The 27489-nt window shown below is 43.3% G+C and overlaps 1 protein-coding gene across 2 annotated transcripts in view; it reads left to right on the top strand.

Annotated features, from left to right (window-relative positions):
* Positions 1–27489, top strand: part of nek7 (NIMA-related kinase 7) — a 265715-nt gene that overhangs the window by 146443 nt on the left and 91783 nt on the right. For both annotated transcript variants that reach the window (XM_038794849.1, XM_038794850.1), the window contains exons 5-6: positions 2142–2204; positions 5533–5643. In XM_038794849.1, coding sequence (XP_038650777.1) covers positions 2142–2204; positions 5533–5643 — 174 coding nt within the window. The remainder of the gene's footprint in view (positions 1–2141; positions 2205–5532; positions 5644–27489) is intronic.

Raw genomic sequence — 27489 nt, 5'->3', positions numbered from 1 at the left:
CTTGCCTTGGCGACAGTATAACAAAGGCTCACCAAATTGTTCCCTGTAGTGTTGGGGTTGTCCTTTGTTGAAAGGCTGAGTAAATTGGGTCTATATTCCTTGGAGTTTAGAACAATGGGAGGTGATATCATTGAAAAACTTAAGATTCTGAAATGGCTTGATATGGTAGATGCTGAGCGATTGTTTCTGCTGGAAAATATAAAACACAGGGGCATGGTATCAGGATAATAGGTGAAGTCATATAGGTCTGAGATCCCAGAGGGATGCGGTTATTCTATTCTCTATTGTTGAATACATTGATGACTGGGATAGACAGATTTTTGGTGTTTCAGGGAATTGAGGAATATGGGAAACAGGCAAGAAAGTGGAGTTGAAGCTCACTGTGAACCATGATTGTAATGACAGAGCATGCTCAACAGGCCATATGGTCAACTCCTCTTATTTCTTGTGTTCTTGTGAGCCTCTGTCCTGCTCTTGTAGTCATGGCATTTATGTGGCCGATATTGTTGAGTTTCAGATTGATGTATTGATGGTGGGGAACTGGAGTAATGCTGATGCAATTGAGTGTGAAATGGAAGAGGTTAGATTGGATTATCCTTCCTCTGGTGTGGTGCCCAGATCACCGTTCAGTACTTCAGCTGTGATGTGACAACAGCTTTGTGGAACTCCCCTTGCAATCTATTCCTCTGGAAAGAAAGATCAGAAATCCTTTAGTCTTGTTGATTATTTTCTACTCCTGTTCATGATGCTTTGATGATGTGTGTCCCTGGACCGCAAAGTATCTTTGGACTTCCACTGCTTTCTGTGTTTCACCATTTAGAAAGTATCCGATTCTATCCTTTTTGGGTTCAAAATGGATGACCTTACATTTGCCTACATTGAAAAATATTTGCCATAGTTTTGTCCATTAATTTCATCAATAATCACTTTGCTTCCATCTACACTGCTAACAGCTAACAATGTTGTTCATCTTTGTCATTTACAAATTTGGGTATGTGGCATTCTATCCTATCATTTAAGTTGATGAATATGTTGAGTAGTTAAGCCCTCAATACAGAACCTTGCAGAACACAATTAATCATATCCTGTCAACTAGACATTCTCCCCACTCTGTGCGGAATTTTCGTGTCGCACCTGCTCCAAAACCAGAAATTCCTGCTCGAGGTCAATGGGCATTTAAATTGGCTGTCATATTTTCTGTACTGCCTGCAACGATTCCCGTGGCGAGCAGGACTGGAAACTTTTTCCGTCTGTCCCCAGCCTCTAAGCCAATTTCCTGACTGGGCCAATAATTTGCCTCCAATACCATGGGTTTCAGCTAACCGTGTTTTCTGAGGTATTTTATCAATTGCCATCAGGAAGTCCATATCAATATCATCTGTAAACATTCTCCTTTCTAATTCTTTGAGCAACTCTTCAAAAAGTTCAATCAAGTGCATCCAACATGCCCAAGGTTTATAAATCCAACGTATTCTTAATTATAGACTAGTGATTTCCAACCAGAAAATAATTCCTTAGTTCTCCTCTCTCCCCTTTCTTAAATAGTAGCATGACATGTACAATTCTCCAATCTAAAGGAATGGTTCCCAAAATGAGAGAATGTTGGAAGATTATTGCTAGGGCATCTTCAATTTTCTCGACTTTCTTTCCGAAAGGACATAATAATAATCTTTATTATTGTCACAAGTAGGCTTACATTAACACTGCAATGAAGTTACTCTGAAAAGCCCATTGTCGCCAAATTTAACTCCTTTACAAATTCCTAAAATGGAGATGTAAAATAATGTTTACATTTTGGTGATTGTGTACCGTTGACTTTCAAAATTTGATGCTCTATTATAAAGTTTGGACATATCCAAACCACACATGATTTTCTCCATGTTGGATGGTGCAACTTTATTTTGATGTGCGTCATTTTATTTGAATAAATCGTGCTTTTTGCTGCTTTTGAGATGTATATTGCAATGTGTTCTTCTATAAGAATCATCATTCGTGCCTCATTTTGAATTTGTGTTTTAGTGCAAGGGAATATACAGGTCTTCATGCTATCGATAAAGTGGAATAAATCTATTATATTTGATTGTTTTATAACTTTTGTTTATTCGGTATGAAATGGAATACTTAAGTTACTATTTTTCCAGATATTTGAAATGATGGATGCCAAAGCTCGTCAAGATTGCATCAAAGAAATAGATCTCTTAAAGGTAAGATTAGGGGAGGGGTGGAGAATCAGATTACAAACTGGGGCAAAATAATTCTAAGAATGTGTTATTTAATTGACATTGTAGGTGTTAGTTGTCTTGTAGATGCTAACTAAATTATAGAGACAACCAAAACAACTGCAGCAAATACTTGTGCAATATTTTATCTTGAAACTAATTATATTGCAGACTCCAATCAATAGTTTGGCAATTACAATTTTGGGCGCGCTATGCCTCCTGTTACATATAGTAATTGTGTCATACTGCTGACAGCCTAAGCCTTTAATGCTTGTGGCAATTTTTGTAGTGATCATGATCTGGTACTCTCTCCATTATTCAGTTGGATGCATGCTGAAAAAATTGTAATTAACCAGTGACCACTTTCTGGGTTAATCTGTGGCAACTAAGTAAAATGTTTCAAAGATCGAAGCGAGCAGTACACTTGTATTTGCCGTATGATTATGTCAATACAACTCTCTTTTTCTATAGGATCTCTTTCAATGGAACATCAATGTTGTATGAGCTACCTGTTGTATGCAGAGCACAACCAATAAAGAATAACATTAATTTTAGATACAGGCGCAAGCTTTCTGCATCAACTTGTATTTCCCTCTCAACTGCTTGATACTTAATTGGTTTAGCAGGTTAATTACATAATAAAAACATGACACCAGCTAATTTAGCTAATCTTGTACTTGCCTTTTAAATAGTCAAGCATTCCATTCAGTTTATTAAAATAAATTCAGTTAATTCAATTAAATCTTTATTATCACAAGTAGGCTTACATTAACACTGCAATGAAGTTACTGTGAAAAGCACCTAGTCGGCACATTCCGGAGCCTGTTCAGGTACACAGGGAGAATTCAGAATATCCAATTCATCTAACAGCACGTCTATCGGGACTTGTGGGAAGAAACCGGAGCACCCGGAGGAAACCCAGGGAGAACCTGCAGACTGCATACAAACAGTGACCCAAGCCGGGAATCGACCCTGGAGCTGTGAAGCAACAGTGCTACCCACTGTGATACCGTGTAACACCATGTACAACCACTGCCCCAGCATTCACAATAGGTTGCTCTACTGCACTGGAGCACGAGTTCACGAAATAGATCTGTTCCGTCTGTCCAGCGATATATCCCTGACTCCTGCCACACAATCTAACTGGCTCCTGGCTGGCCCTTATGGTTTTTGCCTCCAGCTCTTCCAGAGAATTTATCTGAGCTTGTGTGAAGGAGCTCTTCCTAACTACAGTTCTCTCCATTAATTTCACTAGTTTGAACTCGTTGTTTGTCACACTGTTATTGCAAATATTCATGTAGTTTGCTTTTCCCATACTCTCTACTACCTTGTCTCCTATCATTTTGAAAAAAGGTTTGTGTTAAGACTAATTATGGGTTCTATTGTCATAACAAATTATAAATATCATCTAGTGCACTGTTCAATGGTTTAATTGATCTGTATTTGATCTTTGATCTGTGTTCACTGTGCTAGATTTATTAAGCCTGAGTGTAACCTCTGAGAGCTAAAGTAAACAGAAGCTTCCAGAAATACCTGAGAAGCCAGAGCTATGAACATGTGTGGATGGAGACATCTTGTCATTCAAGAGATATTTTAAAGCACTGTAAATAAACCTGTTGTAGATTTAAAACTAGTGTCATCTACGTTGCTCGGAGGTAAATCCGATATATAAACAAACCGACAATAACACTTCCTTCAAAATTTTAAATAATTTCTCAGAAATTAAAAGTTGTAATTTACCTTGCTCATTATTTGGTCCTGTATAAATGACTGATGGAAAATAAACAGATCTAGTAATATTTCAATGAAAAGGTGTGCAAGACATTGAGCTCTTGTAAAAAGTCATCAATCAATTCCTGAGTTCACAGAAAGGTTATGCTTGTCTAATGAGCAGTTAAATTTGGTGCTAACTACCTGGCCTCCTCAAAGTACCGGAGTGGTGATTGAAAGATTCTTGCCCCTCGAATATCCTCACAATGACTAGATGAGTTTCATCAAAGAGAAGATGCACTCTTACCAACTTGGTACAAATTGTTCTGAAGACAAGTCTCCACCAAAATATTCACCCATCTATTTGTTTTCGGATCCTGATGGACTTGCTGTCTGTTTCAAACATTTGTTAGCATTTCTTTTCCAATTGGGGGCAATTTAGTGTGGCCAATCCCCCTACCCTGCACATTTTGGGGTTATGGGGGTGAGACCCGTGCAGACACTGGGAGAATGTGCAAACTCTACATGGACAACTACCCGGGGCCAGGATCGAACCCGGGTCCTCAGCGTTGTGAGGCTGCAGTGCTAACTACTGGATGCCTGATCCATGATCTGTCCGCACTATTCCGGTTGGCGGGCAAGACCTGGGACAGCCCATCTACTGTTGCTTCAGTTGAAATCCTTAGGTGTCCTATTATCTGCAACGTCTGAACCATTTCCCACCCTGTCTCAATTTTGAGGCTGACAGCAAGAGTTCACCCTGCTGAGGCTCCCTCAAGGGCCCCCATCTCCAAGCCATTCCATCAATGCCCCCACCCTCTTTCAAGCTTCACATTCCTGCCCTCCTGTGATCTTCCCCACACTTACCTGGTCCTGGAATCCAGGACTTGGAATCAAGGAAGTGCTTGTAGTCCCAGTGCCCAGGCCACAGCTGCTGTTGACAATGTTGGGACCACAAAGATGCCGGCCAATCAGATTAACCGCTCCTCACTCAGGCAGAAGTCCTGCCTCCAACTTATTAACCTCTTTGGACCATTAAATGATTGCAGTGATCAATGGGAATCAGTTCTCTGCCCAACTCTTAAGGTGGCGGGGCAGTAAACCCCCTCATCCATGAATCCACCCCATGGCGATGGTTCATGTTTGTAGACTTTGACCAATGTTACACACAGGCTCCCATCATGAACTGCACAATAGTGGTCCAATAGTGATGCTATTTTATGGCTCTTCTCTCTTTCCCCCCCCCCCCCCAAAAGATAGTTACTAGATTTCCCGTTACTCTCCATAGCATAATGAATTCAGTGCTGGACTAAATTAAATCCTATTACTGCCACTGCCACAGCACAATTAGTACAAGGAACACGGCAGAATTTAACTAAAGCTTAAACATCCGAGCTGACCAAAGAATCTGGATGGTGCAGAATGCCTAAATTGGGTTAGAAGAAAATAATTTTTATGACTGGTATCATGATTTCATTAGGTGAGTCGAATAAGATTAGCATTGCAATTGATTAAATTTTACCCTTTGGGAATTGTGGATACTGAGAAAATCCACAATGACAAATAATTCAATAAATCATTTATGTATCTATGTATTTCACAGCAATTGAACCATGCAAATGTAATAAAATATCTTGCATCATTCATTGAAGACAATGAGCTCAACATCGTATTGGAATTGGCAGATGCTGGAGATCTTTCTAGAATGATAAAGGTAAGAACTTTGAACTTTGTACAATTGTCTCTCACTGTCACGGTAGTAAGAAATTAGCATGTATTTATGTAATGTATTATTATTAAACCCCTAGCCTCATAAGTATTATTAGAAGTGTTGTAAGAAGTATATGATAGTATAACCTACCTAAGACAATATTTTAATGGGAAGGTATTTATTTTGGAGAGTACTTCATTTTCAAAGTACACCCTTTTTTGGAGACGAAAATACATTTTTGATGTTCTGTAGTAAAATGTAAATGTTATTACCATCTTAGTGACCCCTGCGTAGTTTCTGACCTTAATAGAATGTTCCATCATGTAACTGTTATATTTGTGATAAGGCTGGATTGAAGTATCTGCCATGACTAAACTTTCCTGACCCCCTCCCACAAAAAGTAACTTTTTGGTAGTACACACCTTCCATTAAACTATTATATGCCTAGGTAATTTGAAATCTAAACGGCAGCTGTTCCTATTGTCTTCAGAAATGTTATCAACTATGTCATTCATTGTGGAAATCTTTCTCTCAGGCATTTGGCTTTTAAACATAGTCAATGAAAATTGAATACCCATGAGTTGAAATGCAATGTGCATTTGCAGAAATGCTGACTTGGAGTAGACCAACTATTTTCCATTTTGTTGTAAACTACCAAACTTTATTTTCCTGGTTTACAGTAGTATTTTTTCACTTTTAAACAGCCACAAACTGCATGCAAGCTGCTGGCACCAATTGTGTCATGTATATGTGTATAAAGGACTACTGATCAGCTAAGAGCCAGTTGAGGCATAGCCTTAACTAGAAATTACATGAATTGACGAGGTAGAGGGTCACAAGTCCTCATCTGTCATATTTATTATAACACTGTTCTCAAAGCAGTTGGAAATAATTGAGCTCCTGGAACTTAACCTTCATATCACAATAAAGTGGTAACATTTCAGTGTTCCCTATGGATCCACTTGACAGGAGAATTTTCCCCTCCACCATTTCCCCCTTCCATACAGAGAGGAAATCCATGATGGCCATGATTGAAATTTTGATTAAGACAATTCTAGAAGTTGGGTCTGGCGTGAGTTCCAAAAGATAGAGATTCAGGCTTGTTAATTCATAGAATCATAGAATTCACAGTGCACAAGCAGAACAACAGCAAATATCCTCCTCGGATAGTTTGATAGTTGCTGCTGAAGAGTTTTATTTTCTAGAACATTGACCAACATTAATTCCAATTCTAATATTGTAATGACTTTGGTTTTATAGTATGTTGGACTAAATTTGTTCCTAATTTAAATTCTGGATTAACGGATATTCATATAAATTTGTTAAATGGACAGTTTGAATTTTCACAAAAATTTTGAAGAACATAATGTTATAAGGGAATATAAACAGAAAACACTTGTATTGTTTAGGCAGAGCAGCATCTGTGGACCGTAAAACAGGTTGCTGACCTTGCGTCAGAATGGGAAAAGTTAAAAATGTAACTTTAAGCAAGAAGCAAAGAAAATGAGGAGGGGTGGAAAGAAGAAAAGGGAAGATCTTTAACAGGGTGAAAGGCAGATGATAAATGATAAAAGAGTTGATGGTAAAAAGCAAAGGGGGATGGTAATGGGTTAAAACAAAAATGAATCTACAGGAGATTTAATGGGAATAATAGTTACATTGCCAAAGGCGACTGACAGGAAAAAATGGGGGTGAGGTTATGATATGAAATATGGAGTTTGGAAGGCTGTAAAGTGCCGAGTCAGATTATTCGGTGTTATTCCTTGAGCTTGTGCTTCATTGGAGCAGTGCTGGAAGCTGGGATCAGAGAGGTTAGAGTGGGGTGGGAAGAGAATCAAAATGGCAAGTGACCAAAAGCTCAGGGTCACAATTGCAGTCTGTGTTTTGTCTCCTCGTGTAGAGGAGACTGCATTATAATCAGCAAATAAAGTATCTAAATTAAAAGAAGTACAAGAAAATCACTTTCATCTGGAAGGAGTGCGCAGGATCCTGGGCTTGGAAAAAGGGAAGGTGAAAATACAGATATAGCTTCTCCTATATTTGCTCGAGAAGGTGCCATAGAAAGAGGTGTGGAAGTTGGGAACGGTTGAGGAATGGCATGGCATCATGGAGGCAAGATGTGCTAGGATAGGGTGGTGGCATCATGCTTGAGGTGACAGAATGGTGGACAATGATCTGTAGAATGTAATTAATTGCAAAATTGTTTAGTCAGATTTAATGTTTGAGGCAGTTGTACTTCTTCAGTGTGTTCTCAGTGAGAGGCTTTATTGAACAGATGACAAATGTCAGTCTATCGTCTGCTTGCCTCATGGCAGAGTCACATGACTATAGCAAGCCAGATCATAAACTTGTTAAGATTACATTTCCAAAACCCTTTTCATATTGACCAAAAGATACAAACAATCTCTTTTTCCTGGCGAACAAAATACACATTTACATACATGATCCCATGTGACTGTGAGCCACCCAGGTTAACCACTCTGCACCTGCTGTTCTCATGTCTTAACTGTTTGTTCTACTAGTCAGTCTCTGCACATGCATTGCACATGTAGTATTTAAACCATGCAGATCTCTTAATAAACATGTATGCATTTGTTGCTAACCTGGGTGAGGTTCCTTTGCTGGAGAATGTCATTCCCGTGACCCTTTTTACCTTGGTGACTTGTTTCATTGCAGCTGTTGGAGACTCTGGGACCTCTGGGATTTATTGCAGTTCTGTACTCCGTGCAGAGATCCCTTTTCTCTGATCAGCCGATTGGTGTGAAGGAACACCCTGCTAGTTGTTCGCATATTTGCTCATTCACTTCCACTGCGTACAACTGAGATGATAAATTCTCTACACATGCCAAGTTCCCACATTGGCTGACTCCTGTTGAGAGTGTTGGAGATCAGAATCTTGATTGGCTTTCCAAAACTCTGTTTTGGTCATGGTTTGGCAGCCTCGTCAATCTGAAATTTGGCTTTCTATCGTTTCACACACCTGTTGGTACTTCTGGTTTCAGTAGCTTCTTTGCTGTTGAAAGAGTAGTTTGCAGACAGTGTGACATTAGCCACTGGACAGGACGGCTTTCCATGCCTTCAGTCGGTGTGTTTCTCCACTCAAAGCTTTCCGTGCATATGTCTGTGCTAGATTTGTTTGATTTCTTAACAAGTCCTTTGGCAATTTTTTTCTGCCGCCACAGCCTTTCCACAGTAAAGAGATGATGTGCAGTGCTGAATTTCCCATTCATTTGTGAATTGGCTAAATTCCTCACTTATGAACTGAGGACCATTATCACTCATTACAATGTGTGGAATGCTGTACTGACTGAAGTGGGCTTTCAGGAATTCAGCTGTTTCTTCCATTGTCATTGAAGTCAGCGATCTCACTCCCAGCAGTCAGAATAGTAGTGTACAGTGACAAGATAATTAGTGCCTGCTAGAGTGGAAAGATCTATTGTCAGCTTCACCCATGGTCTGTCTGAGATGTCATGTATCATTGACATCACTCTAGCTTGGTACTCGTTACATGTACCGTACTGGCCAATGTGGTCTTCAAGTTACATGCTTGTGTTTGGCCACACAGCACTTGGGTTGGCTTTCTTAGAATCAATGCAAATCCTTGACAGCGTGCATGGTTGTGCTTCAGCATCTCTTGTTTATTCTCTTTATGGATGATGTCTCAATTTCCTTTGTACAAGATGCCATCCCGGGCTTTCAATTCACCTCCATTTTCCCGATAGGCTGTTGTTGCCACAGGTGTGGCCTTGATGCTGTCGGATCATCCTTTTATCACTACCTCTTGCAGCACTTATAATGGAGTTGCATCTTGTTGGGTAGTTTGCCTGATTTGACAAGGCTCTTGTCTACCAGATTCAGTGGGCTGGATTCTCTGCTCCGCGATGCCGAAATTGCATTCGGCGACAGGGCGAGAATCTGTTTTGGTGGCAAAATTCATTCAGGGGTGGGGACAATGTGAGCTGGTGGCCTGGGGCACGCGAGCGGCTGATGCTTTGGCGGTCCAGGTCCGCGGGCTGAGTCCGCCATGGAACACGGCGCAGCCGCTGCAGGCTGCCGCCTTGCTCATGCGCGGCCTCTGACCCGGACGTGCTGGAGGCCGTATCCTCAGCGAGACCTGTGAGCTCTACGACAGCTCCCTGCTATCCCCCAGCAAAACAGAAATCGGTGGCCTTTTGACGCCAGTTTTCATGGCGTAAAAGACCACAGTTTTCACGACACCGTCACCACTTCGTCTCAAAATTGGAGAATCCAGCCCAGTGTCTCTGTTGAGTTGATGGCTTCCAGATCATGTCTGGCTGTTGCTTCACGTTAAATCTGTATGATTTTGGACTTCCGGTTGCATGGGCGAGGAGGGCGGCCGCAGTAAGAAGAGTTCTAGCCGATGGCCACGATTTGCGGTGATTTTGGGGATTTCCCTGAGGCATCACTCACCTCCGGACTATCGTTGGCCTGTGGGACCGTCCTGGGCAGCTAGCGGGGCCGGTTTAAAAACCGGCGAAGAACCCTGTGCAGGTGTCAGGCGGCGGGTGCTGAGACGCTGGGCCCAGTGCGGTGTGGAGGTCAGAGCAGCGGGGACGGAGCTACAAGGAGGTCGAGGCAGCAGGCCCGAGACCAGGGCACGATGTAGGTAGGGTGTCCCACATCGGATGGCTCCCACCTAGGATGAAGAAGGCTGAAGTCCGGTCCCAGGGGAGCTCTGGGGAAATGTAGAGGAGAAAGAAAGAAGTTGGGTGAAACTTTTTTTTTCTCCCCTTTTTAAAAAAAAAAGAATAATTCAGATTGATGAAGGACAGGAGGATGAAAGGGGAGAGAAGAGAAAAGAACGAAAAAATAATAAGACGCTAAAGGATGCGAAGAGCAGCGTCGAAGAAAGGAGGAAACGCGGTTTCGCCGCTGAATGAGAGGACGAGCAAACGTGCTGGCTGGATGACGGAAGCCGAACCGCAAGGCGGGGCCACACTACTTACGGTGGAGAAGATGACCGAGGTGATGGCGGTGGAGCTGGAAAAACTGTTTGCGAGGCACATGGAGACCTTGAGGAAGGAGACGGCGGTCGCATTGAAGTCATTGTGGAGGAGGCAATCGCCCCGGTGAAGGTGGTGGCGGCAAAGGCATCGGCCGAGGTTAGAGAGCAGGGCGAGAAGATGAAGGAAGTGGAGGAGGCCATGTCACGACACAGCGACCAGGTCACCTCGATGGGGGACGAGCTGCAGAGTGTGGTGGAGGTCAACAGAGGACTCCGAGCAAAGCTTGAAGACTTGGAGAACCGCTCAAGGCGGCACAAGTTGAGTATTTTGGGCTTGCCCGAAGGGACAGAAGGCCAACTCAATACTTTGCTAAGAAGTTGGTGGAGCTGATGGGGGAGGGTGAGAGCTAGCTGATGGAATATTGTTTCAGTTTGTAGGACCCCTGGGGTGTTGATAATTTATGAGGGGTGATGCTGTTTGGTTCTGGCTAAACAAGTCACGGGACTTCTTGTAGGAAGAGCCAAAAGAATGCCTTATGCTTTGGGTACAGATGATTTAGTTAACGGGATCTGTCTGAAGAGCCAGTCAGACCTAGAAGTCTAATCTGTTTCAGTTTGGTTTTGAAGGGTGTTTTCTCCAAAGATTATGCACAGAGAATAACATGTAAAATCCTGGTTGTTAATTTCATTCACGAGTAGCTCTTAATATATATTGGTTTGCTTAATTGGAATATATTGGCAGGTTTAGAACGTAAGTTAAGATTTGGATGCAGAACGGCTCGGTCATAGAAGACAAGAGGGTAGCAGTAGAAGGGTGTGTTTCTGAATAGAGGGCTGTGACGAATGGCGTTCCTCAGGGATCAGTGCCGGAACCCTTGCTGTTTGCAATATATACGAATGATTTGGGGGAAAATGTAACCGGTTTGATCGGTAAGTTTGCGGACAACGCAAAGGCTGATGGCCAACATTAAGGGCATTTAAATGGTCATTGGATAAACATATGGATGATAATGGAATAGTGTAGATGGGCTTTAGATTGGTTTCACAGGTTGACGCAACATCGAGGGCCAAAGGGCCTGTACTGCGCTGTAATGTTCTATGTTCTATTACAGTTAGTGATCAGGACTGTCTGAGGATGCAGCAGGACATAGATCGGTTGGAAACTTGGGTGGAGGAATGGCAGATGGAGTTTAATCCAGACAAATGTGAGGTAATGCATTTTGGAAGGTCTAATACAGAGGGGAAATATGCAGTAAATAACAACCCTTAAGAGTATTGATAGGCAGGAGAATCTGGGTGTGCAGGTACGCGGGTCACTGAAAGTGGTAATGCATGCGGAGAAAGTAGTTGAGAAGGCATATGGCATGCTTGCCTTCATCGGCCGGGGCATTGAGTTTAAAAATTGGGGAGTCATGTTGCAACTTTATCGAACCATAGTTAGGCCGCACTTGGAATATAGTGTTCAATTCTGGTCGCCACACTACCAAAAGGATGTGGAGGCTTTGGAGAGGGTGCAGAAAAAATTTACCAGGATGTTGCTTGGTATGAAGGACATTCGCTATGAGGAGAGGTCGGAGAAACTTGGTTAGTTCTCAACGGAACGACGGAGGTTGAGGGGTGACCTGATAAACGTCTACAAGATTGGAGGGGTATGAACAGAATGGATAGTAAGAAACGTTTTTCCAGGGTGCAAGAGTCAATTACGAGGGGACAGTGGTTTAAGGGGCAAAGTATTTTAAAATAAATTTAGAGTACCCAATTAAGGGGCAATTTAGTGTAGCCAATCCAACTACACTGCACATCTTTGGGTGGAGGGGGCGAAACCCACGCAAACATGGGAGAATGTGCAAACTCCACACTGACAGGGATCGAATCTGGCACATCGGCGCCACCGTGCTGCCCTGAGGGGCAAGGTTTAAAGGAGATGTACGAGCCATGTTTTCTGCACAGAAGGTGGTGGGAGCCTGGAACTCTGCCGGGGGAGGCAGTGAAAGCAGATAAGATAGTGACCTTTAAGGAGCATCTTGACAAATACACGAACAGGATAGGAATTCAGGGATGGTCCCCGGAAGGGTATGGGGTTTTAGTTTCTTGGGCCGAAGCATACTTCCAGCTTTCCAGGTTCTTTCACTGTTACCATGCTGCTAATCCAGTCTGTGGTGCAGTCATCATTTTTTTGATTATTCCCTTCTTTTCCAATTTGCTTCAGCTGAAATGAGTGGCCGTTTGTCCCATTCCTTCTGGACGCCGTTCGGAAGCTACAGATGGCGGTGCATGGCATCTCCGTGGCCCTGAAGACTATCAACGCAGACAAAATAAGATAGTCTGTGATCTTCTTGCCATGGAATCGGGCTGTCAGACTAATTCATCCCCCCCCCCTCCAATTATGAGTAATATAATTGAGTAATATAAATGAGTAATCTCACTTTTCAGAACATCTTGTTGAGTCAATTCACTTAGATCTGTGAAGGACATGCTGTTCCATGACATACCTAGACCATTGAACCATAAGACACAGGAGCAGAATTAGGCCACGCAGCCCATAGGGCCTGCTCCGCCATTCAATCATGGCTGAAATGTTTCTCATCCCCATTTCTCCTGCCTTCTTCCCATAACCTCTAATCCCCATATTAATCAAGAACGTATCTATCACTGTCTTAAAGACACTCACCGACTTTGCCTCCACAGCCTTGTACGGCAGTGAGTTCCACAGATTCACCACCCTGTGGCTGAAGAAATTCCTCCTCATCTCTGTTTTGGAGGATCGTCCCTTCAGTATGAGGCTATGCCCTCGTGTTCTAGTTTCTACCATGAGTGGAAACATCCTCTCCATGTTCACTCTAGTCTTCTCAGTATCCTGTCAGTTTAAATGTGATCTCCCCCCTCATTCTTCTAAATTCCATCGGGTACAGGCCCAGAGTCCTCAACCGCTGCTCAAATGACAAGATCTTCATTCCGGGGATCATTCTTGTGAATCGCCTCTGGACCCTCTCCAAGGCCAGCAAATCTTCCCTCAGATACGGGGCCCAAAACTGTTCACAATACTCCAAATGGGGTATGATCGGAGCCTTATACGGCCTCAGAAGTACATCCCTGCCCTTGTACTCTAGCCCTCTCGCCATGAATGCTAACATTGCATTTGCCTTCCTATCTGCCAACTGAACCTGCATGTTAACGTTAAGAGAATCCTGAACTGAGACGTCCGGTGATGGCAGGCGGGAGGCAGCCGCACATTGGAGGGCTCCCGCTCAGGAACGGCATTTTCGGTGTCTAACGCCCGGTCCCAGGGGTAACAGAGGCAGCAAAAGCAGGAAGAAGATGCAGTGAAGGAAGATGTCGAGAACAAGTAAAAAAAAAAAAAAAAAACTGCGATGAACAAAGCAGTTGAAAGTCCGTCAGGGAGTGGAAAGGTCACCGTGGGGACAGCAAGAGAAATGGAGGCTGGGGCACCAGAAGAGTCCGCATTGCCCACGGCTGAAGAAATGACTAAAGTGATGGCCGGGGAACTCAAAAGGCAGTTCACAAAACACATGGAGGCGATGAGGAAGGAGATGGGGGCGCTATTGAAAGTGCTCTGGAGGAGGCGATTGCCCCGGCGAGGGTGGCGGTATTAAGCGCAGTGGCAGAGGTATGGGAGCAAGGTGAGGTGCTGAAGGAAGCAGAAGAGACATTGTTGCAGCACAGCGATCAACTTACCTTGATGGGGAAGGAGATGCGGAAGGTGATAGAGATCAACAAGGGTCTGCGAGCCAAAATGGACGACTTTAAAAACAGATCCAGGCGACAGAATCTGAGGACTGTGGGTCTTCCCGAAGGAGTGGAAGGCCTGAGGCCGACTGAGTATTTTGCCACAAGGTTGGCGAAGCTATTGGGGGAAGGGGATGATCCCTCCCTATATGAACTGGATCGGGCTCATCGGTCATGGAGACCTGTACCAAAGGGGAGGTGAGCCGCCAAGAGTAGTGTCTCTTGAGTTTTCGTAGGTACAGTGTGAAGGAGAAGGTCCTGTGCTGGGCAAAGCAGAAGCGGGTGGTGCAGTAGGCTGGAGCTGGTATACGCATATATCAGGATTTTATGGTGGAACTGGCGAGGAGGCTTCAGAAGAAGGTGCTGTACATCAGTAAGGTGCGGTGCGGCATAGTATACCCAGCTAAGTTGAGGGTGACCTACAAATCCAAGGACTTTTGTTTCGGGACGGCGGAAGCAGTGGAGGAGTTTGCAAAGGCAGAAGGACTGTGGCTGAATTGAGAAGTGGTCATGTACCGATGTCGCCTCATGCAGCTGTATTTTTTCACTGCAGTGGGTGTATGTGCTAAATGAGCCAACATTGTATATACTTGGACAAGGGAAGAGAGGGGACTTTCACTTGCAATGATGTTTCTTTGGAGCTTGGGTATGTGTGCAGGGTTTGTGCGCTAAAGGGGATTTCTTGGTTTTCCTGGGGTTGGGCAAGGGGGAAAGAGACCTGGGCGGGGGCCTCCACGCTGGCCGGTTTAAGCTGGCCAGTGATCGGGAGTGAGGTGGGGGGAGGGGCTGCGGCCATCGGAGCCTGGCAGAACAGGGTTCGAGTGGTCTAACCGGGGTGGACAGATAGGTGGAAGGAACAGATGTTGTGGGGAGGATTTTTGTAAGAGGAAGTGGAGGGAGGAGCTGGGGAGGGGGGTGCGGGGGGCTTGCAATGCATGGGTGCCATCTACGGTACTCTTTCGGGGATTGGATGGCATTGAATGTTAGGGGGAGGGGGGGTGGGAGGGACTCGATAGGTTAATGGTGACCATAGGCGATTCCTAATTCCTTTCTCTTTTTTATTTCTCCTTTGTTTGTCTCACAGTGGGAGGGTTTGTTCTATTTGATGCTTATATTGTCAGGTGGGTCGTTGCTAGGGGTAGTGGGAGGATAGGATCGTTGTTGTTGATAACGAAGTTGACTTTGTATTGGTTACCATTTACTGTTTGTGGGTGGGGTGCAAATTCTGGCGAAAATGTGAAAATGGAGAATAAAAATATTTTACAAAAAAAAGAATCTTGAACTAGGACTTCTAAGTGCATTTGTGCTTCTGATTTCCTGAGCCTCTTCCCATTTGGAAAATAGTCTATGCCTGTATTCTTCCTATCACCTCTCAATTTTCCACAGTGTAATCCATCTGCCACCTTTTTGTCCACTCTCCTAGCCTGTCCAGATCCTTTTGCCCTGCTTCCTGAACGCAATCCACATATTATAGTATTATCTGCAAACTTGGCAACAATGCAGTCAGTTCCTTCTTCCAGATCCTTGATGTCTATCGTGAATAGATGTGGTCGCAACACTGATCTTTGTGGAACACTGCTAGCCACCTGCCATCCTGAAAAGGACTCCTGTATCCCCACTCTCTGCCTTCTGCCAGTCGGTCAATCCTCTATCCATGCCAGCATCTTTCTCCTAACACCATGAGCTCTTATCGTATGCAGCAGCCTCTTGTAGGGCACCTTATCAAAAGGCCTCCTGGAAATACAAATAGATCATATCCACTGGTTCTCCTTTATCTAACTTCCTCGGTACCTCCTCAAAGAACTCATTTGTTAGACATGACCTCCCCTTGATAAAGCCATGCTAACTCGATCCTATTTTATCTTGCACTTCCAAGTACTCCGCAATCTCATCTTTAATAATGGACTCTGAAATCTTACAGATGACCCAAGTCAGGCTAACTGGCCTATAATTTCCCATCTTCTGTCTCTCTCCCTTCTTCAATGGGGGTTTACATTAACGATTTCCCAGTCCTCTGGGATCCTCCCTGCCTACGGTAATTCCTGAACGATCACCACCGATGCCTGCACAATCTCCTCAGCTATCTCCTTTACAACCCTGGGGTCCATCTGTGATTTATCCACCTTCAGACCTTTCAGTTTCCCCAGAACCTTTTCCTTAACGATGGCTACTGTTCTCGGCTCTGCACCCTGATACTCCTGAAGTTCTGGTATCCCATTAATGTCTTACACCATAAAGGCTGATGCAAAGTAACTATTCAGTTCCTCTGCCATTTCTTTGTTTCCTATTACTACTTCTCCAGCCTCATTTACCAGTGGTCCAATATCTATTCTTGCCTCTCTCTTACCTTTTATATCTTGGGAAAAAACTTGCTACCTTTTATATTGCTGGAGTAAGAACACTTATGCTATCTTCTAATAACATGGTCAATTATTCACTTTAATACACTTGCATAAGAACTAAATCAAAACTTAGAAACAAGATATTAAATAGTATATAAGTTGGTTAAATACATGGCTACGGAAGGCATTAATCATAAAAGCATAAAGTAATTACTTTAAAATAAACAAATATAATGATTCAAGAATTCGGGATGGCAGGAAATCGGGAACGAGTCCTTGACCACGAGATCTTACTGTTAAAGGAATTCTTATCTATGGTCCAGCCCCTCATTTACTCTCATTGGTTTCCAATTTTCAGCTGAGACCTCCTGGTTCGTTCAAATAGATGTCTGTTACTTAGAGGACAATTTATTAATCAAAGATTGGCCATTACTTAGGTTGACTGGTATCAATCAGGAATAATTCAAAGTGTACATGCGCCACCGGACGAGAATGGGATTCTCATGCCACAGCTAGCCATCAACCTTGCTGTAATTAATTATTTGATACATTCTTATTACTAAATGCATTGGAATACAATAGTCTATTCATTTATATGAAACATTCATCAAAACAATGTCTGAATTTCTGCAGACATGAACCTAAAGTTCAATAGTTTATTCATCTGAAACAATGACTATCATTCCACAGGTCATGGCCTTTTGAATAATTCCATTATCTGGCCATGTACTAAATCAGTACCTAAAGACATCAAATAAATCAATCACTCAATAAATCAATAACTATTACTAGCTAGCATATGCATATTTCGTCTTCTCCCCCCCTTATTACTTTCTTAGTTCTCCACTGCTCGCTTCCCAATCCTCTGGCTTCCCACTATGTATGCTTTTTTTTTTGCTTTTATGCTGTTCTTGACCTCCCTCGTGAGCCATGGATCCTTCCCATGTTTCCTCCTCCTTGGGATGAATTTCTTCTGTACCTCCCAAATAACCCCCCAAAAACTCCTACCATTGCATTTCCACTGTCTTCCCTGCTCTGCTCCCCTTCTAATCAACTCTGGCCAGCTCCTCCCTCATGTCTTTGTTGTTACATTTATTCAATTGTAATACAGTTACATCTGATTCCAGCTTCTCCCCCTCAAACTGCAGGGTGAATCCTGTCATATTATGGTCACTACCTCCTCAGGATTCCTTCACCTTAAGTTCCCAATCAGGTCTGCCTCATTACACATTACCAAATCCAGAATTGCTTGTTCCCTAGTGTGCTCTACCACAAGCGATTCCAAAAACCCATCTCGTAGATATCCCGAAATATTCTGGAGAAAATAATGGAACTAAAAGTTGACATATCCCTGGACCTAATGGTCTACACCATGGAGTTTTGAAAGAGGTCGCAGGAGTGGAAATTAAGACTTTTGTTCTGCTCTTCAAAATTCCTTGGATTCTAGAACAATCCTCATGGATTGGAGGGACTCAAATGTAACCTCGCTGTTCACTAATGGAGGGAGAGACAAAACAGTTATCCTGACATTGTTAATGAGGAAGATTTGGAAGAGTCATCAGGGTTTTTATGAAAGGGAAACCCTGTTTTACAAATCTACAAGTATTTTTGAGGGTGTAAGTAACAGTGTAGAAAAGGGAGGTATTGAGGAGGAGAGAACCACTGGTGTAGTGAATTGAGAATTTTGGACGGTTTTCAAAGAGTTTAGAGGTTGTTGGAGTAGAGTTAAGAGAGAAATCAGGAGGGCAATAAGGGGACATGAGATTGCTTTGGCAGATAAGGCAAAGGAGAATCCAAAGAGCTTCTACAAATACATAAAAGGCATAAGAGTAACTAGGGAGAGAGAAGTTCCTCTTAAGGAGCTACAATGTAATCTATGTGGGGATCCACAAGACGTGGGTGAGATCCTAAATTAATATTTATCATTGGTATTTACTGTTGAGAAAGGCATAGATGTTAGGGAACTTGGAGAAATAAATAGTGATGTCTTGAGGAGTGTAAATATTACAGAGAAGGAGATGCTGGAAGACTTATAGTGCATCAAGGTAGATAATTGCCTGGGACCTGATGAAATGTATCCCAGAACGTTGTGGGAGGCTAGGGAGGAAATTACAGGTCCCCTAGCAGAGATATATGAATCGTCAACAGCCACAGGTGAGGTGCCTGAAGATTGGAGGGTAACAAATGTTGTGCCTTTGTTCAAGAAGGGCCACAGGGAAAAGCCTGGGAACTGCAGACCGTTGAGCCTAACGTCTGTGTGGGTAAGTTGTCAGAAGGTATTCTGAGAGATAGGATCTTCAGGCATTTGGAGAGGCAAGGATTAGGGACTCTCATGGCTTTGAGAGAGCAAAATCATGTCTCACGAATTTGATTTTGTTTTTTGAAGGGGTGACCAAGAAGGTAAATGAGGGCAGTGCAGTCGACATTGTCTGCATGGACTTTAGCAAGGCCTTTGACAAGGTACCACATGGTAGGTTGTTGCATAAGGTTAAATCTCATGGGATCCAGGGTGAGGTAGCCAATTGAATACAAAATTGGCTTGACAACAGAAGACAAAGGCTGATTGTAGAGGGCTGATTCAAATTGGAGGTCTGTGACCAGCAGTGTGCCTCGGGGATCGATGCTGGAACCACTCTTATTTGTTTATATTAATGATTTGGATGAGAATTTAGGAGGCATGGTTGGTAAGTTTGCAGATGACACCGATTGGTGGTATAGTGGACAGTGAAGAAAGTTATCTCTGATTGCAACGGGATCTTGATCAATTGGTCAGTAGGCCGATGAATATCAGGGCAACACGGTAGCACAAGTGGATAGCACTGTGGCTTCACAGTGCCAGGGTCCCAGGTTCAATTCCCCGCTGGGTCACTGTCTGTGTGGAGTCTGTACGTTCTCCCCGTGTCTGCGTGGGTTTCCTCCGGGTGCTCCGGTTTCCTCCCGCAGTCGAAAGACGTGCAGGTTAGGTGGATTGGCCATGATCAATTGCCCTTAGTGACCAAAATTAGGAGGGGTTATTGGGTTACAGGGATAGGGTGGAAGTGAGGGCTTAAGTGGGTCGGTGCAGACTCGATGAGCCGAATGGCCTCCTTCTGCACTGTATGTTCTATTGGCTACCTCACCCTGGATCCCATGAGATTTAACCTTATGCAACAACCTACCATGTGGTACCTTGTCAAAGGCCTTGCTAAAGTCCATGCAGACAATGTCGACTGCACTGCCCTCATTTACCTTCTTGGTCACCCCTTCAAAAAACAAAAGAACTGTATGTTCTATGTTGTTCTATGAATGGCAGATGTTTAATTTAAGTAAATGAGGTGATGCATTTTGGTGGATCGAATCTGGGCAGGACCTACTCAGTTAATGGTAGGGAGATGGGGAGAGTTATAGAACAAAGGTCTAGGAGTACAGGTTCATAGCTCCTTGAAAGAGGTGGTGAAGAAGCCATTCGGTATGCTTGGTTTCATTGGTCAGACCATTACATGCAGAAGTTGGGACGCCTTGCTGAAGTTGTACAAGGTCACACTTGGAATACTGTGTACAGTTCTGGTCACCATCTTATAGAAAGGATTTTCTAGTGCAGAAAAGATTTACTCGGATGCTAAAGGGACTAGATGGTTATTAGGAGAGGCTGGAAAGACGGGGACTTTTTTCCCTTGAGCATAGGAGGCTTAGGGATGATCTTCTCGAATAAAATAATGAGGGGCATAGATAAGGTAGATAGGCAACATCTTGCCCCACTGCTAGGGGAACCTAAAACTCGAGTGCATACGTTTAAGATGAGAGGGGAGAGGTACAAGAGGGTCGAGAGGGGCAATCTTTTCACAGAGGGTAGTGACTGTCTGTGTGAGGGTGGAATGAGCTGCCAGATGCAGCAGTAGAGGCGGGTAGAATTTTGTCTTTTAAAAAGCATTTAGACAGTTATATGGGAAAGCTCGATATTGAGGGACATGAGCCAAATACAGGCAATTGGGACTAGCTTAGTAGTAAAAACTGGGCGGCATGGACAAGTTGGCCCAAAGGGCCTGTTTTCATGCTGTAAACGCCTATGCCTTTATAACAGTTGCCACAGAAGAGGTTGTTGCGCATTACTAGGATTCAGGATTGACTATGGTTGGGTGAACCGATGCAAAACAGCAGGAATAAACTAGTCATTTTGGGGAAAGCCAGGTATAATTAATACAGTGCCAGAATAATCAGTACTTGGGTCTAACATATTTCAGTAACATTGGATGAGAGGACCGAGGGCAATAAATTCATGTTTGCTGACATTGTAAAGATAGGTGGAAAAGTAAGTTGTGAGGAAGCCACAAAGAGCTTGCTAAACGTAATATTGGATCAGAAGGTTGCAGATGGGGTATAATATGGGGAATTGCAAAAATATCAACTTTGGTAGGAAGACTGGGAAAACAATATTTTTGAAAAGTAAGAGACTGGCATGTATTGGTATTCAGAGGGATTTGGACGCTCTTGTACACAAATCACAAAGTTAGTTACCGCAAGCAGTTAGGAAGGCCAATGATAGGTTTGCCTTTATTGCAAGAGTAAGGACGTCTTGCTACAAATGTATTGGGTTTTGCTGAGGTCACAGAGTATACATGCACTTTCTGCTTGCTTAAGGAAGGCAAACTTTGCTTAGTCGGTGCTATGAAGACTCACAAAATTGATTCCTGTAATGAAATGGCTGACCAATGAGTAGGTATTGAGTAGGGGTCTGATAAATGAACAGTGAAAATCATTGAAATGTTTGATTCTCCACGGACTTGACTGTGTCAGTGCTGCAAGGCTGTTTTCCCGCTTGGAGAACTAGGGGTCATAGTCCCAGGAGGAGAGTCTGGTCATTTAGGATTGCGATGAGAGAAACTTTACTCTCAGGATTACAAATCTTTGGAATCTTCTCCTTTACCCCAGGAACTTGTGGGTGTCAGCAATTGGCTATTCAGGAGGAAATTGCTAAGTGTTTGGGCACCAAGGGAATCAGCTGGCCTATCATTATAAGCCATATTTGTGGAAATAAATTACTGAATTTTAATTGATTTCAGTTATGTATAACAGTGTTAATTTTTAAAAGGCTTGCACCATTCCAAAACTCTGTTATTGATGTTTTAAGCAATGAAATGAAATCAATATTGCACAAATATGTCATGGTCCCTTTTACCTGGTGTAAACATTCGCATGCACTTCTTTATATTACTGGTTGTCTAATATGGAATCACGCTTTAAAGCTGTTTCCGATGGAATTTGTATTTTACATAAATAGCAATAATTGATCGTTCATAAATGAATTACAGATAAATGAAGCACTTTTTAATGAACCGGGGGAGAAAGCAAGTGTACTTCAATGATTTGCATCTTAGAAAGATCTGTTTATTGGTAATTTACATTTCCTCCTCACTTTTCCGTTTGCACTCCAAAGTCTTCAGTGTTGGTGATATTTATTTTAAATCCCCAGCGAGACTGCATGTTTTAAAGAAATTAAATGTTTATTTAAATTTAATGTAATAAGTTTAATGCAACTTAATGTACTATTCCACAAAGACCATCAGCAGCAAATTAACTTGATTTGCCAAGTAAAGCAGTGTCAATATATATTTTAACCCATAATTAATGATTAAGTAAAGGATTTCTGGCTCAGTTATGCTTGAACTCTGCAGGCACAAGTCTTCCATGTTTTATATTTAGTGCGTACATTTTAAAAATATATTAAACATGACTTATTTACTTCATTATTAAATATTGTTTTGTATGTTAATATCTTTTCACTAGAGTCCATACCAATCCAGATATTTTGTTCTAGTTAAGTTTTTCTTCGCAATTTATTGAAACATATGCTCTGAAAATAGTATATGGTTAAGAATTCCAATGTAGTTTATTTTGTGTAAGTATTTTTAAAGTTCATTATTGAGACCTGGTAAATTAATTGCAGATAAAGATCTCCGAATTGTTGAAGCATAAATTGATATATTTTGTAACCATCCAACTACTTGAAAATAAATATTGGGTTAACTCTGCTTTGTGTGATAATAATTTCACTTCAGAAATTTGTTAATGGCAGACTCCATGTTTTATACATTTTAGTAGATTATTTTGAGCAAAATCGTGGTGTGTGAGAAAAGCACCATTGTGACAATGTTGAACTTGAATAATTTCATGAAGTATGCGAACGCCCTGAGTATTAATGATCACAAATGAATACATTGACATTTGCATTACAACCAAGGTGACCATATTTCCCTAATGCTGAATACAGGACACCTGGTAAAATTACTCATTCAAGCGAGTTTAATTTAAGATCAAATTGACTGAGCCTCCATTAAAAACCAGTATTGCATTATTGTCATATGGATTAAAAAATGTAGTTAAATACTTATTAAATTGCACTGTTCTTTACAAGTGCCTGCCCTACCTTCATTTTGCTATACACCACAGTGCAATGCTTCTTGTGGATTGAATTCCTCACTTGAAGCAGCTTTTTGAAGGATCCACTTTTGTCTTTCAGTAACTTGTCATAGAATACAGTACGTTTCTGATCAGAATTCACCCGCACAAAGAAAGTAGCGTTCATTGTAGAAACACAGTGATGTGATTTTTCAGATGACCAAGATGCCTTCATTATTGGAAAATAAACTTGTTCAACAGAGGCTGTGGCAGAAAACCTGGTGTAATGAAATTTAATAGATATGAGGAGGCAGAAAATATGCATCAATTTTAAAGGAACATTTAGAGGACAGTTGCAATAGGACTGAAATGGGGCAGTCCTTAATAACGATATCCTAATTATAACAAACGGCTGCAATTAGGCATATTAACAGCTACCTGGAGTTTGTAACTGGTTAGTTATTCCTTTTAGAAATAAAAGGTTCTAGTTAATTATAACTCCGAGTCCTGAGTTTGGCAAATGAAGTAAGGGCTGAGTGCCATATCATTCTCTATTTAGTTTGTACACTGGTTTGTACTTTTAATTGATTACTTCACTGTTTTTGATGCATGGTGTATCAAATGTAGTGCAGAGTTTTGTGTACGCAGACTGATGGAATATTTTGATAGCCCAAAATTTAAACTGAAGTTTGAAATTTGTGTCTTTTATGCTATCTTGCTTGGCCAATTTCCTCCCCATTTAATTGAAGCACCATTTAAGATCATAATATTTCTTTATTTTTACCATTTTTCACCTTCCTCTGACATGTATTGGGCCAAACCTATTTGACATTTACTATGTAATTTAGAACGTAGAACGTACAGTGCAGAAGGAGGTCATTCAGCCCATCGAATCTGCACCAACCCACTTAACTAAATGGTCATACTTTATATGTTCTGATGAAACGAGGCTTTTGTGCATGGGGAGCACTGCACTCAGTTCTCAACCTGTCATCACCTTAAATTTGCATGCATGCAAACTCCATTACAGGTCAAAGCATAGTTAGCATACATAGGAACCCAGAACAAATGATATCATCTTTCAAGCTCTTGACTTCTCGTGAATTGTAGGACCTTCAGTGTTGTTCAGGATGAGACTAGTCAACTCTGCATATGTTAGTTTTTCCCCCTCTGTTACCAGACTCCTAAACGACCCACTTATGGACTGACCTGATTAACACTACACTCCTGTGTGCTTCACTGAGGCCTGTGTCGCTCTTTTTAATAATAATCTTTATTGTCACAGGTAGGCTTACATTAACACTGCAATGAAGTTATGTGAAAAGCCCCTATCGCCACATTCCGGCACCTGTTCGGGTACACACAGAATTCAGAATGTCTAATTCACCTAACAGCACATCTTTCAGGACTTGTGGGAGGAAACTGGAGCCCCCGGAGGAAACCCATGCAGCCACGGGGAGAACGCGCAGACTCCACACAGATAGTGACCCAAGCCGGGAATCGAACACAGGACCCTTGAGCTGTGAAGCAACAGTGCTGCCCACTGTATTACCGCCCTGCCCCGTGGTTACATTGTGTACCTTGTGTTGCCCTAATGCATATTTTCTTTTCATGTAGTAAATGATCTGTTTGAGCTGCACGCAGAAAAATACTTTTCACTGTACCTCAGTACACGTGATAATAGACAAATCCAATCCAAGTCTCGAGAGCATTATTATCTCGGATAACCACACCTTCAGCAAGCATCTGCATATCGAGGAACATACGCTTGGAGTTGTGGAACTAGAGTCCCAGGGCATTGCGGGGTATTGGAAGGGCGGGTGTCAACTGGACATTTTGATCCAGGAGCCACCCCATCTTTGGGTCAGGAAGTGACAGCAGATTGGTTAATGGTCAGGGGCAGCAGGTTGTTCATGCACGACAGGGACTGCAGATGCACTACTGGAAGAGACTGGGCTGTTTTCTTTATCCAACAGGTATGAGTTTTTATGCCTGTTCAGATGAGGGAGAAGTCTGCAGGGTGAATGATTTACAAACTAACCACAGCAGAGTTCTATAAGAGGCCCTTCAAGTGGGGGGGAAGAGAGGAACGGAAAGAAATGTGGAAATGGTTGGGACAGTATAGCAAGGAGGTTAGATTTATTTTAGTCCAGTATCTTAACATTTTAATGCACCTATCATTTTTGAAGATAATGTTGAAACTGTAGCTTTGTGTTCTCAGCTTTCATTGCTGACAGTCATGTCTGCATCTCAGTAACCTGTTCTTGAAGGATAATATGGTAGTCGTTAGCCTGAGAATCTTCAACAAAGTTTGTGGAGGCAGGTTCCAGTAGTTTGACATAAACCTCCAGTATAGGAGTCAACATCTGTTAAGTTGGCATTGCTGACCGATCATATCTCCGACCATGCTCCACAATACATGGATGTGCGATTGGAGACGGTCTGTGCCCAACGCCCCTCATGGAGGTTGGACACAACCCACTTCATTGACGAGGTCTTCTGCCAGAAAATATCACAGGATAAAGGCGAGTATGTAATGAACAAACTGAATGGGGAAGTCTCGGTATCCACGTTTTGGAAGGCACTGAAGGACGTGATTAGGGGAGAAATTATTGCCTGCAAGGCTTGCAGTAATAGGGAACAGGGCGGCTAGGCGCCAACTGATCAACACCATACTGGAGGTCGACAGAAGGTACTGCGAGACCCCCTACCGTAGTGCTTCTGGCGGAGAGGAAGAAGCTACAAACGGACTTTACTAACTCCGCCAGTCATGGGGGATCTTTTATGAACATGGAGACCAGGCTAGTTGTCTGCTGGCTCATCAGCTGAGAAAGCAGGCAGTCATGGGGGAAATAGTCCAGGTACAGGACAGCAGAGGCAGACTGGTAGCTGAACAAAAAAAGGTCATCGAGGCATTCGAGGCCTTCTACCGGGGGATGTACACCTCCGTGTCTCCCGAAGGGGACTTGGGGATGAAACGGTTCTTCGATGGGCTGGGGATAATAGATGGAGGGAGCTAGAAGCACCACCAGGACCGGGAGAGCAGCAACTCCCAAGCAGGCGGGGAAGGCATCGGGGCACAACGGGTTTCTGGCGGATTTTTACAAAACATTTGCGCCGGCACTTGGCACACACCTGCGAGAGATATTCGCAGATCCACTGGTGAGGACACCCTGCCGCCATTGCTAGCACAGGCCACCATATCGCTGATGCCCAAAAAAGGCAAAGACAGCAGTAGCATATACAGGCTGCTTGAGCAGCAGCTGCAGGACCTCCAGGACCAAGGAGTGAGTTCCAAAATTACGGAACCGACTGACTGGGTCAGCTCCAGGGTATGTGTAAAAAACCTTCTGGCGAATTGAGAATATGCATTGATCCCAAGGATCAATGCTGGATTCGTTGAGCTGGATCTGCCAGAACCCCTTTGAGGCGTCTAGCTTGGTAAAGAACTTGGCGCGAGCCATCTCACAGGTGAGTTCTTCGTGCTTTGGAATGGGACAGTGCTCTCTCATAATATTGCGGTTGAGGTCCTTGGGATCAATGCACATTCTCAATTCGCCGGAAGGCTTTTTTACACATACCATGGAGCTGACCCAGTCAGTCGGTTCCGTAACTTTGGAAATCACTCCTGATCCTGGAATTCTGCAGCTGCTGCTTGAGGCGGTCCCAAGCAGGGAGGCTTTGGAGGATCCCACTATTTCAAATGGAAGGATGGCTTTAAGTGACCTGTGCGCCACTTCAAGTTGGCATGAGCCACTGGCAGCAATGGCATTACCATTCTAATTTAGCTGATGGCAGGATGGTTGGCTTGACACGGAGGCTTTCGAGGTCAGACCGTGCAATGAGATTGGCTGAAGCGCTGGTGTCCAGGCGGAATCGGATTCTGGATTGGTTGACCGTGAGGGTGGCACACCACTTGTCGTCCGGATCAATGCTGTATACCGGGAGAGGCTGGACTTTTTGCTTCGGGGGCACCCTGTGTTTGGTAATGATACCGACTCGAAAAGGTGCTTTAGGGTCCTCGGTGTCAAGGTCAGGCAGCAGGTCAGAATCGGATTCGGTGACCGTGGGTTGGATGGCGCGGACATCCCTGCGTAGCTCGTTGGAGCGGCGAGAGTTGGCAGGCTGAGCAGACCTACATAAAGCAGCATAGTGGCCAAGTTTGCCACCTTGTAGGCAGTGTCGGGATTTTGCATGACATTGCCGCTTTAAGTGGGCGGAGCCACAGTTGCTGCACATTTTTACGTCAGGACGCTCGTTGCGCCACCGCGCATGCGCGGTGCGGTCGTACATGGTGCGCGCCTGCGCAGTGCGATCTTCGGCGCCGCCATCCCCTTGTTCAGAGTGCGCATGCGCGGGAGGCCGTGAAAAGCACGCAAAATGGCCGCCCTCATCCAGGCTGAGGCCCTGGAGTTGCTT

The sequence above is a fragment of the Scyliorhinus canicula genome, chromosome 4 (assembly GCF_902713615.1).
Source record: "Scyliorhinus canicula chromosome 4, sScyCan1.1, whole genome shotgun sequence".
Taxonomy (NCBI): domain Eukaryota; kingdom Metazoa; phylum Chordata; class Chondrichthyes; order Carcharhiniformes; family Scyliorhinidae; genus Scyliorhinus; species Scyliorhinus canicula.
The sequence above is the reverse complement of the archived record's forward strand: the minus strand, read 5'-3'. Positions and strand labels throughout refer to the sequence as shown.